At 37.0% G+C, this 14,746-nt stretch overlaps 1 protein-coding gene across 1 annotated transcript in view; it reads left to right on the forward strand.

Annotated features, from left to right (window-relative positions):
• The window catches only part of LOC306868685 (rap guanine nucleotide exchange factor-like 1), a 37,141-nt gene extending 23,080 nt beyond the window's left edge, over positions 1 to 14,061 (forward strand). The window contains exons 6-15 of the mRNA XM_079414973.1: positions 221 to 388; positions 558 to 655; positions 1,041 to 1,163; positions 2,404 to 2,582; positions 3,779 to 3,869; positions 4,260 to 4,310; positions 5,270 to 5,357; positions 8,436 to 8,500; positions 9,574 to 9,628; positions 13,241 to 14,061. Coding sequence (XP_079271099.1) covers positions 221 to 388; positions 558 to 655; positions 1,041 to 1,163; positions 2,404 to 2,582; positions 3,779 to 3,869; positions 4,260 to 4,310; positions 5,270 to 5,357; positions 8,436 to 8,500; positions 9,574 to 9,628; positions 13,241 to 13,365 — 1,043 coding nt within the window. The 3' untranslated portion in view covers positions 13,366 to 14,061. The remainder of the gene's footprint in view (positions 1 to 220; positions 389 to 557; positions 656 to 1,040; positions 1,164 to 2,403; positions 2,583 to 3,778; positions 3,870 to 4,259; positions 4,311 to 5,269; positions 5,358 to 8,435; positions 8,501 to 9,573; positions 9,629 to 13,240) is intronic.
• The last annotated feature ends 685 nt before the right edge of the window (positions 14,062 to 14,746 follow it).

Raw genomic sequence — 14,746 nt, forward strand, 5'->3', positions numbered from 1 at the left:
ATTGATATAGTCTAGACCTTGGAATTTTTTACACAGCTTTTGACTAGATCTCAGTGTTCTTCCAGACTGATATTCAGTAAGGAGATCAGAAATATAATTACATACCAATAAAATGATTTTTAATCAGTTCTATAATGTACTGTGTGCAGTGCAGTCAGTGGGACTAAGATGTGGGCGATGTGCATCGGATAGTAAATTTGACTGTTTGGTCCTTGTTAAGTCTTCTGCAGGGTTTACACACCAGATCACTCGTACGTGACCATCCGGAGCCGTCTCTCATGCCGGGTCGGCGAGATCTTGGCTCTGGTGAAAGAGAAACTCCAGTATAGTGAGGACCAACCCACCCAGCCTGCCAACCTCATACTGGTGGCCGTCACCTCATCTGGGGGTAAGAGAATGCAAACTTATCAAGACCTCACTTGCAAACACCAAACACGGCATCAAATGTGTGAATTATGAAGCGGCATGGCAATTAATAATGATCCAGACCTTGACTCACTGTTGACTTGACTTGGCTCATCTGCTGTAACATCACAATCTAATCTGTGTTTGTTCAGAGAAGGCTGTGTTCCGTCCCAACGACGAGGCCGTTTTCACCACTCTGGGCGTCAATACCCACCTGTTCGCCTGCGAGCCCGCGGAGCTCGAGAGCTTGGTGAGAACCGTGGGAGGGGGTGTTCCTATGGAGACCCTCATAAATAGCAAGCAGAAGGGTTCTGTATTTGTTACAGTCATATGGGAATTCTTACTTATGATTGTTGTAAGTTAAACACCACAAACTACTGAAGATACAATACAATAGTGCTGAGAACTTAAATCCGTGGTTTAGAAAGCCATCAGAAATCTTGTTTTATTCAACCACAAAAACTCTACAATCATAGTTCAGCTTCACTGTGTGAGAAGAATGCAATAAGGATGTAAGCAAATATTCAAGACTTGGGGGCACCTAATGTAAAAGTTATTGAAAAAGCCATATTGACCTGTCCCGCTCTGTGTATTTTGGTGAGTCCGGTCCTCATCCTTGTGTCTTTGTCGGCCAGATACCTCTCCCTGAGGAGATCCACTGGTCACCAGGAGACAGCAAACTCCATGACATGAGCGCAGAGGAGGTGGCCAATCAGCTGGTGGCGTTCGACTGGGAACTCTTCAGCTGTGTGCACGAGGTCAGCACACTACAGCCCTCAAATCATCAGTATTCAGCTCAGCTTCACCACAGACAGACACAGGCCAGCGTAAAGCTGCTGCATTGCATTGTGCACATAACATCAAAATGTTAAATGCTCGCACATCATTCTAATTGGAAGATATCAGGAGATTCGTTCTTAAAAGACGGTTTCCTTGTAGCTCTGCATTAAACTTTGGTTATTAGTTATTTTAATTCAAATGCATGGTAGATGCTTTTATCCAAAGCAACCTGCAGGGCATTCAAGGTGTATTTTCTATGCATTTGCAAACCCATGACTTTTAGTTGCTAGTGTCATGCTTACAATTAATTAGTCCTTTTTAAATTAGTAACATTTATTTATTTACTCTTTATTAGTTTCTTTTAAAGTACATTTTTTTCTTAAATTTCAAAGATTTTAAATGCAAAAATAAATGTGATCCTTTTTAGATTGTAGATTATTTAACGTCTATTTCTATGCTACAGTTTCTTTCAGAGTTCCTAAAAAAGTATTGTTATTGTTACCTAAAATTAAAACTGAAATTAGTAATAATCTCATAGGTACTAAAACTAAAAGTATTATGCAAAAAGTATTTTATTTGTGTATTACATACACAAATAAAATAAAGAATAAAACTAATAAATTCGAGTTTAGGAATTGAATTACAGTTGAAAGCAAATGAAATTTTTTTAGATGAAAAACTTAACTTTAAAAATATGGAAATATTGCCTTTACTGCTAACTGAAATAAAATACGTTTAGGTACTGAGATTATTAAAACCAAAACTATAAAAGCTATATAGAAAAATGTTAAAAAAATAATACAAATTACAAAAGCTCATAACAAAATGACTAAAACTTAAACTAAAATTAAAATAAAACTGAAAATATAAAGGCTAATTCAAAATAAATAAATACAAATTATTATAGTATGTAAATAAAATGAAAATAACACTGTCTTAAAATTGTCAGCAATATATCTTAATTTGTCAGTTTGCATATTTTTAGTTGGTGTATTCTTTGTAGGGTGGGTTACTACAGAGTCTGATCAAGACTTGTCTAGATGCATCCTCTGTAGTTTTCCATTGCAATCAAATGTGTGCCTTAGGAAACTGGCTTTTAGTTCAAGGCTAACCGCATTGCAAAGTTCATGTAAAAACAACAAGACTTTATGGCACGTTATGCAATGTTTTCCTTTGTTCCTGTTCATGTTTGATTTTTTGGGGGGTTTGTTTGAACAGGTGGAGTTTGTGTGTTACGTGTTTCACGGGGAGCAGGCTCGCTGGCGCCCCCTCAACCTGGAGCTGATTCTGCAGCGATGCAGTGAAGTGCAGCACTGGGTCGCCACAGAGATCCTGCAGTGCCAGTCGCTTCCAAAGAGGATACAGCTACTGCGCAAGTTCATAAAGATTGCAGCCTTGTGAGTGTATATGTGTTTGGGTAGGGTACAAGCTGAAGCCGCTTATGAAGGTGACAAAAATGAATTATTCAGGAATCATCATGGCACTGAACTGCGTCAGAAGTGTGAACGTGATAACATATGAACACCCACGTGTATCAACACCTATTCAGTATTCTAGCTCTCATAGGGGGTGGGTAGCCAATCACAATAGTGTTCATTTGCATATAGTTTTAATGGTCCACCAGCAGAAAACTCCTGTTTAATTATGAGACTCAGAAAGATGGCGAAAAAGAGTTAAATTAAATTAATCTGTTTGCGGTGGAAGAAACCTTGACTAACATCATAAGTGGACTTGAGGGGGAAAAATTCTTATTCACATTCCAGTGTTATTTTATTAGTATTTATTTACTATTATAGTACTTATTAATATTTTAAATTGGTTTTCAAGTTTTAGTAATTTTATGTGCTTTTGGTTTTTAATTAGTTTTTTTTTCCAGTTAGTTGCCAAATATTTCTTAATTTTTTTTTTATTTAAAGTTAAAGTTTTTAAATCTAATATTCATTTATTTTATTTCAGCTTTATCTCTCATACTTTGCATTATTTCTAAATGAATACGTGAGTTCATCCAAAAAATTGCTGTTAATTTGCTGGCCTTCATGTCATTCAAGAATCATAAAATACAAGTTAACGGGTTCCGTCACTTTGAAAGTAAAAAAAAACAGGTACAGGACACACTAAATGAATCAAATACTGTTCAGTTTCCTGCACAGAACAATTATTTTGCTTCATAAGACCTCAGTATATTGTCTGGAGCTATTTTATGTTTTCTGTTCCTGCTTTTTTGACTCTCAAAGTGACGGAACCCATTGACTTGCATTTTATGAGTCACCAAGGACCACGGGTTCAGCTAAAAATCTTCTGTACTGTTCTACTGAAGAATTAAAGTCACTTACATCCAGTGGTGGATGAAGTACCTGAAAGCCACACTTCAGTAAAAGTACAGATATCTTACCAGAAAATGAAGTTTTAAAGTATGTGATGATCATTTTTTCAAGTTAAGGTTTTTCATCTAATGTTTATTTTATTCCAGCTTTATTTCAATTAACAAATACAGAGTTTTAATAGGTTTAGAGAACAATAACAAGACTATTACGTTGTTTGTTAGGTTTGTGTGTTTAATGAGTGCCGTTGTGTGTATGTGTGTGTTTTTCAGATGTAAACAGCAGCAGGATCTGCTGTCGTTCCTGGCGCTGGTTCTGGGACTGGACAACCCTGCAGTCAGCCGTCTACGCGTGACCTGGGAAGTGAGTGCATTTGTTTGTTAATCTCCCTTTTTCACGTTCTCTTTCTCTCTGTGTCGCACTCACACATAGTCTCTTAGCACCTCTGCCTACTCTCGTTCCTAAGAACCGCCGAGTGTTATTCTTGGCAGGAGGCTATTAGCAGTTGTCATGACAACGGCACTGAATTGGCTTGTGCTGTTCCAAAGGAAATATTTCCATGTCCACCTGTGCATTTAATGTCAGATTATGCCTTTTGATTTTTAAATAAATCATAACCACTCAAAGCTTTTTTACCGCACGTGTCGTGTTGTTGACATGCATCCGATTCCTAATGGAGTTTTAATTGGCATGTGCAATGTGTCATTTGCTAATTGCATGTGTGTGTGTGTGTGTTTGTGTGTGTTTTGGCAGGGTTTGCCAGGAAAGTTCCGGAAGCAGTTTCAGCAGTTTGAGAGCATTGCGGTAAGTGAAGAAAAATCCCAAATGCAATTTAATATCTGAATTGTTTCTCCTAGACTGCAGTGAGATTAAATTGAGAGCAAGCGGAGACCTTTGCTTAGATGCTTGTCTTGAGAGAAAGACTTAAAAGTTCAGATAATCTCAAAAATGTGCTCGGATTTGATCAAAAACTGTGCTCAGATTTGCAAAGAACAAAAGTTAGAGAACTCAAAGATTTCTTATCAGATTCTTCCATGATCGTATTATCTGGACTATGAAATCCATCTTCATTTTATAATACTCTATAGTATAATACTCTTGAGTATAATACTCTATACTCTAATTGTATGCCAGCAATTGTCCCATTTGTGTCTATTTTTATTTCTGCTCAGTACTTTTAGAAATAAGTACTTTCATTTCTTTATTTCTTAATGAATATGTTAGTTCACCCCAAAATTTGCTATTAATTTACTGACCTTCATGTCATTCAAGATTCATAAAATACAAGACAATGGGTTCCATCACTTTGAAAGTAAAAAAAACAAACAAAAAAAAACAGGTACAGGACACACAAAATGAATCAAATAATGTTCAGTTTCCTGCACAGACTAATTATTTTGCTTCATAAGACCTCAATATATCGCCAGGAGCTATTTTGTGTTTCCTGTACCTGCTTTTTCGACTCTCAAAGTGACGGAACCCATTGACTTGTATTTTATGAGTCACTAATCTTCTGTACTGTTCTACTGAAGAATAAAAGTCACTTACATCTTGGATAGCCTGAGGGTGAGCAAATTAACAGCAAATGTTCATTTCTGGGTGAACCATTCATTTAATAATTGAATGCAGTGTAACAGAGAACTCCATTAAGTCTCTTGATCTCCGAAAGAACAACCTCTGAGCAATACAATTTGTCACTCTGCAGGCTGATTTGACATTAATCGACAGCATTTGTGATGATGGTGTTGTTTGTGTTGCTGCAGGACCCTTCGAGGAATCACAAGTCATACAGAGACCTTCTAGCAAGCCTGAGAGCCCCACTCATACCCTTCACTCCACTGCTGCTAAAGGGTGAGTCCCTCACACACACACAGTCTCTTCCTCCACCTGTTGTCCATATGTGTTCCTATAAAGTCCCATCTTGCCGCGACGGCCTCTGTGATTTGAAGTTGGTCTGAAAGGCCCCGCCTCATTAATTAACGCCCCTCTGATCTGCAGCTCCTGAACATGCTGGATTTCAGACCCCCTGCAGCCAAACATGCACCAGGGATCAACATGCATGAATACACATTAGTGATACACACAAACACATGTGCATTTTGTATTATGACGGTGTTTTTTTTTTTTGCTGAGCCAATGATATTTTCTATCCTCTAACCCTAAACTTAACCTTTAACCCCAGAATTTTTTGCATGCAGTTCAGACATAATTTAATCTTTTAATGGGTTTCCTTGTGGACTTCTGTGGATTTCTTTTGTTATGCTTGAGAGGATATTTGGTCCCCATAATGAAAGCAAAACCTGACCCACACTTTGTTGACTCAGATCATTAAAAAGTTTATTATATGCACAAATTGTTGCCTGAAAAATAGACAAAATCTTGAACGAAGATCTTATACTGAGTGTCTCGAGGCATAATTTGTTAACATTAACACCTAAAAGTACAGAAAATGTTACGAGACATTTTTGCACTTTTTTTTTTAATCTCAGGTTGTTGCAGAGTGTCAGTATACATTACCATTCAAATCAACGGTATCTTGGTTCACCAAGGCTGCCTTGATTTTTAATAAAATCAGTAAAACCTATTGTGAATATTATACAATATTATTACAATAATATTAGTACAGCATTTATTTTATATATTATATATTTACTATTATATATATATATAATTTTTTTTTTTTTGTAACTTTTGCTCAGTTTGCATCTTTGCTAAATAAAAGTATTTTAAAAATCTTACTGGCCACAAACTTTTGAATGGTAGTGTATGAGTACTTTTCAAATTCTGATTTTAAAACTGCACATGTACACACCCACTCACACCTCTACTTATCTGCTCATCCACATTTCTACACACACACACACACACACACACACACACAGAGCTGCTATGTTCCTGTCCCATCTGTCCTCTCTCGTGTCTGTAGTCTCTCCATGTCTTTTCACTCTCTGTCTCCTTCCCTGTAGGTGGTCGACTCAAGCCTGTCAGGATCAGTTGAGCATCAACATCTTTGCTGAGCATTGCTCTGTGCTTCAGTCTGACACACACACACACACACACACACACACACACACACACATTACATGACTCTGGCATGAGACACACAGACATCAGAATACGAAAGACAGGCTCAAGAATGATGAACACAGGACTAATAACTTGAAAAATTTGATTCATTTTAGCAAGCTGATTCGTTTGGAGGAACAAAACACTGAAGTGTCCCCATAAATTCAAATGCATTGTGGATTTTTGTTGTAGTGTAATATGCAGTTATAGACATTGAGAATAGTTTTATTTATTTCTTGTTTAATGATACGCTACTTTTATTTGTGATACAAGGATTTGCTGACAATATTTGCCAGATTTACAGTATACAACCAGTTTTATTGCTCAGGGACTATTGCCCACAATGCAATGTGTCTGACTCATTTGGGAATGTCTTGTAAAATCTTAGAGCACCTTTGCTTTGTAGAAGCTGATCTGTCACTACTCGTAGCACAGCTTCATCTGTAGTCCGCTGGTGGGGAATCCCTGGTGTTTAATGGATCTGAACACTGTGTCTCCTGCATGGCCTGCAGGAGCTGCTGTCCTGAAAGTGTAAATTGTCATAAGTCTGCTGGGATAAAGATGTTAGAATGATGTTAGTATTTGACAGACAGTGTCATTTGTGTCTAGAAATGTCAACTGAGCTGAAAATCCATCACACTTTCCATGTGAATCCTGCAGGAGTCGTGTATGTGTGCACACGTGTAATAGAAGTGCATTTGGCATGTCATCTAGTGAATTAGATTATGCTGATTAAGCGTCAGGCCTGAGGACAGTAGCCACGTTTCATCATAAATTTAGACTGATATATTAAATGTTACAAAATCTTCTCAAATGATTTGGGTGGACATTTCAGAGTAAAAGAGTTAATGCAGCAACCTTCAGAAGAGCTGGAGAGGTCATTTGGGATGTTTGTTTGTGATGGCAAGACGAAATGTGACACGTGTTGCATTTTTAATGGCTTTTTGTTAAAACCGCTTCAGAAAAGCAGGTCAGGAGGTGAAACATGATGCACCTCTCCTTCTCTTTCTCTCTTTCTCAAAATTCAAGTAACTTTACTGCCATGGCTAAGAAAAGGCATTGTACTTTTTACATTTTAAATAATTTTATTTTTTTTACAAAATATATGTTGTAATAATAATAATAATAATGGTTTATTTCCCCAGTTGAGATATAATGTTAATATTTTTTTATTATTTAGTAATTTATTAAATAAGTATTTATTTAAAATTGAACATTTTTAGTTCTTAAATGTATTAATTTTTATTTAATTGTTAAAGCAAATATCCAGTTCTTTAAATTTTATTTTATTGTATTTTATCTTATTACCAAAACCTTTTTTCCCTTAGTTTTAGTTCTAAATAACAACACTGTTCTATACACTGTTCTATATAATTCAAAGTGGTCTCAGTTCTTAACAAAACCATATGTAGTAGGTAATCGTGAACCGTGCAGACAGACAGTGAGCTCATGCTGAACTGCAGAGCTCAAACAGTCGCGTGACACTGTAAGACTGTGGATGATTACTTTTATGGGCCGATACATTGGCACACGGCCTCTCTCTGTCTCTTTACTCAATCATCTGTATTCAGTAGACTCATCCTGACAGCATGTAGTGTCTCTAACATTCTCCCTTCCTCTCATGTTACCTGCCTCGCTCTCTTTTTTTCACCAGACCTGGCCCAGGCACAGACAGATCACCCATCATGACATGATGACTGTTCACTTCTCCTTCTCACTCTCTCTCTCTTTCTCTTTTCTTGCATGTAAACGTCACGCTTCAGTTCAGCTCAGCCAGAAAGAAGACGCCTGATGACATGTCATTACATAACTGTTCCCTTTATTATGAATTCACTCTCTCTCTCTCTCTCTCTCTCTCTGCAGATCTGACCTTCCTCCATGAGAGCTGTAAGACTTTCCATGGGGAGCTGGTTAATTTTGAAAAGATGGTGAGTTGGCATATATAATGGAAGTAATGATGTGCTTATATTAATGCACACACATATTCATGTAGATACTTAAATGAGGACATACTATAGATTTCTGCTATGCTTAAAAAGGCTAATTATAATTTCTACAGTATAGCTTTAAACTTAATACTTCCCCTAACAGGAACTTTTTTTTAATTGTAACCAATCTATTTCCATGTTGTTTTCATTAATGATTCCACTTTGCAGTCGTAGCGGTATTATCAAATATTTGCTTCCATTGTCCTCATTTGTAAGTCGCTTTGGATAAAAGCATCTGCTAAATGACTAAATGTAAATGTACAAGGACCCCCTATACTTTGTTTTTGTTGTGACAACAAGCATGCATCTTATTTTTTGTCAGCTGTGCATGAAAATGAATAATCAACTTTAAAACGTGTTTAATTGTTTTTCACAGTTTATAATATTTGTGTAAAAAATATATTATATATCCACTACTGTTCAAATGTTTGGGGCTAGTAAGATTATTATTATTATTTTTTAAAGAAATCAATCAAAAGTGTCAGTAAAGGCATGTATAATGTTACTAAAGATTTCTATTTCAAATAAATGCTGCTCATGTGAACTTTTCATCACAGAAAAAATATATCAAGGTTTCCACAAAAATCAACATTGATAATAATAATAAATGTTTCTTGAGCAACAAATCAGCATATTAGACAGATTTTTTTAAGGATCATGTGACACTGAGGACTGGAGAAATGATGCTGAAAATTCAGCTTTGCATCATAGGAATAAATTATATTTTGAATCAAATGAATGCAGCTTTAGACTTTTTTCAAACCATCTGAAATCTTTCTAAAATTTCACAACAGCTTGATGAGGGTGTAATGAATGCAGTAAGAATTGTTTTCATTGTGCATACTTTTTCCCTCAAAATGAATGAAATAATCATTCAAAATGAATCTGAGGCTCTGATTAATATACTATATCCTGTACAGTTTATTAGTGGCCACAAGTACATTATTTTGTGATTGCATACCATTCACTGAATGACTGTCAATCAAATTTCTGTCTCTTTTTTTTTTCTCTAGCACAAAGTGGCCGAGATGGTGCGAAGCATCAGGCGGTATAGGAGCACTCAGCTAGGTGTGTGTATTCCTACATACACCCCCCCCCCACACACACACACACGCACACACACACCTGTCTGAGGGGATTAGTTCTAGGAGACTGCTGCCACAGCCCATCTGTTTGGGACAGCACAGACCTCGGGGCCACGAGCCACAGGGCACCGCTTCATAACACACACAGACGCACGCACGCACACACACACACAGTGTGTGTGTACACTAACACATGCAACAGCTGGGCAGTGCTTCAAAACATTTATGCTCACAGACAAACAGTAAGATTTGTGGTTGTACATGTGTTTGCATGTGCATAATGCGTAATAACGTTCATTATAAAGTCGCGTTCAGAATAAAGCGAAATAGAGTTTTAACAATAACTTTTAAAGACTGACCTGTTCTGAGCTCTGAGGCTTGTTTTAAAGCCATTTGTTTTGCATTATTTCACATTTTTTAAAATAATCATGTTTAAACTGCAGGATTTGTGGTGAGAAACCACATTACCCATGATGCTGTGCATAAAACTCCACCAATCAGAGAGTTGCGGCCAGCTTGGCCTCATGTGCTCTCAAAATACTGAAATAAATTATGGTTTCTATTGATAAAATCAAGAGATTTCATTGAATAGTTTTATATTTCACCATCGTTTTTAATTTGATTATGTCATTCGCAGTGCTTCATGGGATTGTAGTTCTAAGTAGCCTACACTGTCTTGTACCTTTTTCTTTTTGTCAGATTTGTCAAATAAAAGTTTGCAATGTTGTGATTCACCTAAAGTCGAATCCTATGGAAAGCGTATAGAAAAAATGATTTGAAAACAATACTTCTGAGCCAGCGCTGCTGAAAAAATGGATGGGCATTAATGCACTCGGTTGGTCTTGATGCTGTCATCGGGTGTTCGAAATATGGACTAGGTGTCTTTGAGCTGTTTTTATTCTGAAGCTTAGGTTAGCTGAATATCAGTTTCTGTTTTGTAAGTATTTTTGGGGTTTCACCGCTTTGCAATCTTGACTACCTAGATTCATATCTCATCAATCACACAAACAAAACATGGCTTCCATGGTAACGTGATGTTCGGTGCGGTAGAAAGGAGGAGACTCGGCACGCACCCACACACGCTGTTGTATTTATTCATCATAGAATCCTGAAAATCCTGAAACCGAAAGAAAAATGTATCACTGTTTCCACAACAATATTAAAAATATAATTATTGATAATAATAATAAATGTTTCTTTAGCACTAAATCAGCATATTAGAATTATTTCTGAAGGATCACGTGACTGTGTTAAATTGTGATAATATTTTATAATATTATAGTTTTTACTGTATTTTTTAATTAAAGTAACGCAGCCTTGGCTATTTTTTTAGTATGATTATTTTCTTCTCTTGTGTAGCTGCGGTGCATTGTCTGTTGAAGTTCAGCGGGTCTCGTGCGTCAGGTCGTCTTATTTTCCTGTCTGTGGCCCTGAATGAGGGCTGTAATTATCAGGGCTCATTCTCCCTCCATCTACCTGAGTGGATTGCCCTCATCCATTTCCTTTAGAGGGATTGATGCCCAGCCAAGCGCACAGCACTTTTTCAGTCTGGTGCGTAGATGTGCGTACAATCCGTTTTTCTCTATGCTCGGCAAATAATTGAATTTACATGCACCCAAAACCGCCGTCCATCGTAAACATACATAAAAAACACTAATATTTATGTTGAATGTTTGTCAGTCGATTCATGCTGATGTAGCGAGACGCCCACGTAACCGGAGCCCATTTGCAATGACATTTCTCTACGGTGGCTGAGGCTCATTTGGTGACGTGTCGAGGACAGAGGGCATCAATTTCAATAGACACATTGCAGCCATTGACATTTGTAAGAGCATGCAGAACTCCATTTCCCTTACAGCGGGTCTGAACTTTGGGGGAGCTGCTCGGATGTGAGACTTAATGACTCTGTAATTGTCTCTAATGCGCTCCTGCTGTCAAAGCGTTAAAGGAAGGAGGCCGCAGATGATCTCAGATCAGTTCTGCGATCTCTTGTTAGTGTTCGAAATCACAGAGGAAATGAATTGAGTTGCTCCAAGACGTTAATGAGATGCTCATGCAAATGGTCAAATTTCAGCAATTGTCTATGACTGAATGATCTGGGATCTGCTGTCCACGTTTTGTTTTTGTTATTCTAGGCTATTTTAGCAAAAATATCTGAGAAAAAGTTGCGTGAATGAAACACGACTCCATTCAGTCTTCTGAGATATGAGAGAGTGTTGCAAAAGTCATCTTGTTAATCAATATCTTCGGTTTTGTTACAAAACATCCTCAACACGAGATGAATGTACACTACGGTTTAAAGTTTGGGGTCGATATGATTTTTTAAAAATGTTTTAGAGAGAAAACTCTCATAAGGCTGCATTTTTTTAAAATCAAAAGTACAGTAAACCAGTAATATTCAGAAATGTTTTTACAAGCTGAATTTTCAGCATCATTACTCGTTTTCAGTGTCACATGAGCTTTCAGAAATCATTCTGATATGCTGATTTGATGCTCAAGAAACATTATTATTATCACTGTTGAAAATAGTTGTGCTGCTTAGTATTTTTGTGGAAACCTTGCTACATTTTTTTAGGATTTTTAATGAACAGAAAATGCTAAAGAACAGCATTTATCTGAACTCAGTTATTTTAGCAGCAGGTTAGCAGGATGTGTGCAGCAGCATCTGGAGTGACCGCTGAAATCTGATGCAGAGGAGGAGTGACAGTTTTTTTGTTGAGATCAGAGAAGACAATGTGCAGCTATTCATAGCTACTGAAAGAGCTCTTTTCCTTCCTCCTGCTCCTCTCTCTCTTGCAGTTTTTTTTCTACTCACTTTCTTTTTGAAAAGCGTGGCTTAGCAACGGATGCTGTGTGTGTGTAAAGTCAGGTCAGCTGGATATGAGTGGTTGTGAGCACATGTCTGCTGGTGTCTCTACCAGTACAGAATTGATTTTAGCATTGCATAATTCGGCCCCATCTTATCTAGTGGATCTCCTTCATATATACAAACCACCCAGGTCTCTCAGATCAGCAAATCAAATGATCCTTGACATTCCAAGAGCTAGACTGAAATTGAGTGGTGACCGGGCATCGCAGTAGCAGCTCCGAAGTGCTGGAATAAGCTCTATACCTCAGACTGGCTCCGTCATTAGGTTATTTTAAACGAAAACTGAAAGTGCATTTACTTGAATTAGTGTTTGGTTCTGCAGACGGATTAGATAGAGCCTTTTTTTTAAAAACACTTATTGTTGTTGGGCATTGTTTGTCTGTAAGTTGTGCTTTTTATTTAGACATTGTACAGACATTGGTCAACGCTACATTGTGTTAATTGTGCTATATAAATAAACCTTTTTTTTAATCACAGGAATAAATTACATTTTAAAACATATTTCAATAGAAAACATTATTTTAAATTGTAATAATATTTCTATTCATCAGCCCACATTCCTAATCATCAGTTTTGTATGCTAAATCTGTACTATAAATATTACATACATATATTAATAAAAAGTGTTTTAAATGAAAATTTTGGGACTTGTGTGTGTTTCTTTGGGAATTTCTTTCTTTCAGTGCCATTAATTGATTTCTTTTTCTCTTTCTGTTTTTCTCACAGCAATGGAGGCCGAGCCGTCCCCCTCTCACCTCCAGACGAAAGCGTATGTTCGGCAGCTGCAGGTCATCGACAATCAGAACCTGCTTTTTGAGATGTCCAGCAAGCTGGAGCCAAAAGACATGTGAAGGGACCAAGCGAACTTACAAGCCATATCTACAAAACCTCTTGTTCCAGATCCAATGAACTCACACACCCATCCCTTCATTCCCCATTGTCACAGCTCAACCCACCTGGGCTGTCAATCATCTCAGGCTCCGCCTCCAAATCATCGAACGAGGACATTTGTTCACAAAATGGTGTGAATTGTGCTTCGAGTGATTCTGTGTCAATGTTAATTATGGCCACGCATAGTGGTCTGGGTTCATTTCTACCTTTTTTGTTTTGTTTTTTCTCGCTGTTCACGACTGAAGGGAAACCTGTCCTGATTGCACTGCCATCAGTTGAACTGAACCAAACCGGAATAAGCTTATTCTGTACAACTTGTCATCCGGGCCTTCAGAAACACAGACTGCATTTTGGCCATTCGTGACGCTAAAACACATGAGACAATCTGACCTCTTGAACTCTGACCTTTGGTCTTCCCTCCTCCCCTGCCAACATTGGCACTTACTGCAACCCTGTGCAATAGGCTGCAGTCATTAGATGTTAGTGTTCTGAACGATATGGATCCCCAGCCATCAAAAATGAGTCCCGAATCCAAGACCAGCTCCAACGTACAGGATATTCTATAATTAACCTGCTTAATGTAAATGATAAAGTCATAATACAGAAGAAATTCATTTTAACTGGATGTTAAAGTGAATGTATAGGAACTTGTTTACTGCAACAAAAAAAATATTTATAGATTAGATTATTTCTGTCTTGTTTTGGTTTTAATTGAAACAAAATTACATTAAGTAATAATACATTTAATAAATGTAATATATTTAATATATATGTTCAATATTAAATATACAAAACATTTTGTTAGATTTATGCAAGAAGAAACAAGAAAAATGTAGATGTATACTCTGAAAACAATTCAGATTAGGAATATTAATATATTATTTAATTACATTCATTCATGTTTATATACAAAAATATTGCTAATTATTTTTTTGTAGTGTAGAAATTTAACTTTGCTGTTAATCTATTAAAGATTAGTAACAGACCCCCCCCCCCCCCCCCCCCCCAAAAAAAAAAAAAAAAAAGTTTTTTTTTTTTTTTTTTAACAGAACCACTTGTTCAATGTAATATGCCATTAATATCAGTAGTTGCTGATGGTCCAGCTTAATTTCATCTTGAGTTTTACTTGGTCAAGCACTTGTTTTCAGTTTGCCCTTGTGTTTTGTTGAAAGGGCCCGGTGTGAATTGAATTCTCATAACTGGAAAAGTGTTTATTTGCACCCAAGTTTACTCCAGAATGACCCCAAGCTAAAAACGGGCTCTGTACGGGACGACTTGTCTTGGATTGGACTCTCTCAGGATCTCCTCCTGAGGTTCATACAAAGGAAGGCCTGTAAGGCT

This window comes from Barbus barbus (assembly GCF_936440315.1).
Source record: "Barbus barbus genome assembly, chromosome: 4".
NCBI classification, from domain to species: domain Eukaryota; kingdom Metazoa; phylum Chordata; class Actinopteri; order Cypriniformes; family Cyprinidae; genus Barbus; species Barbus barbus.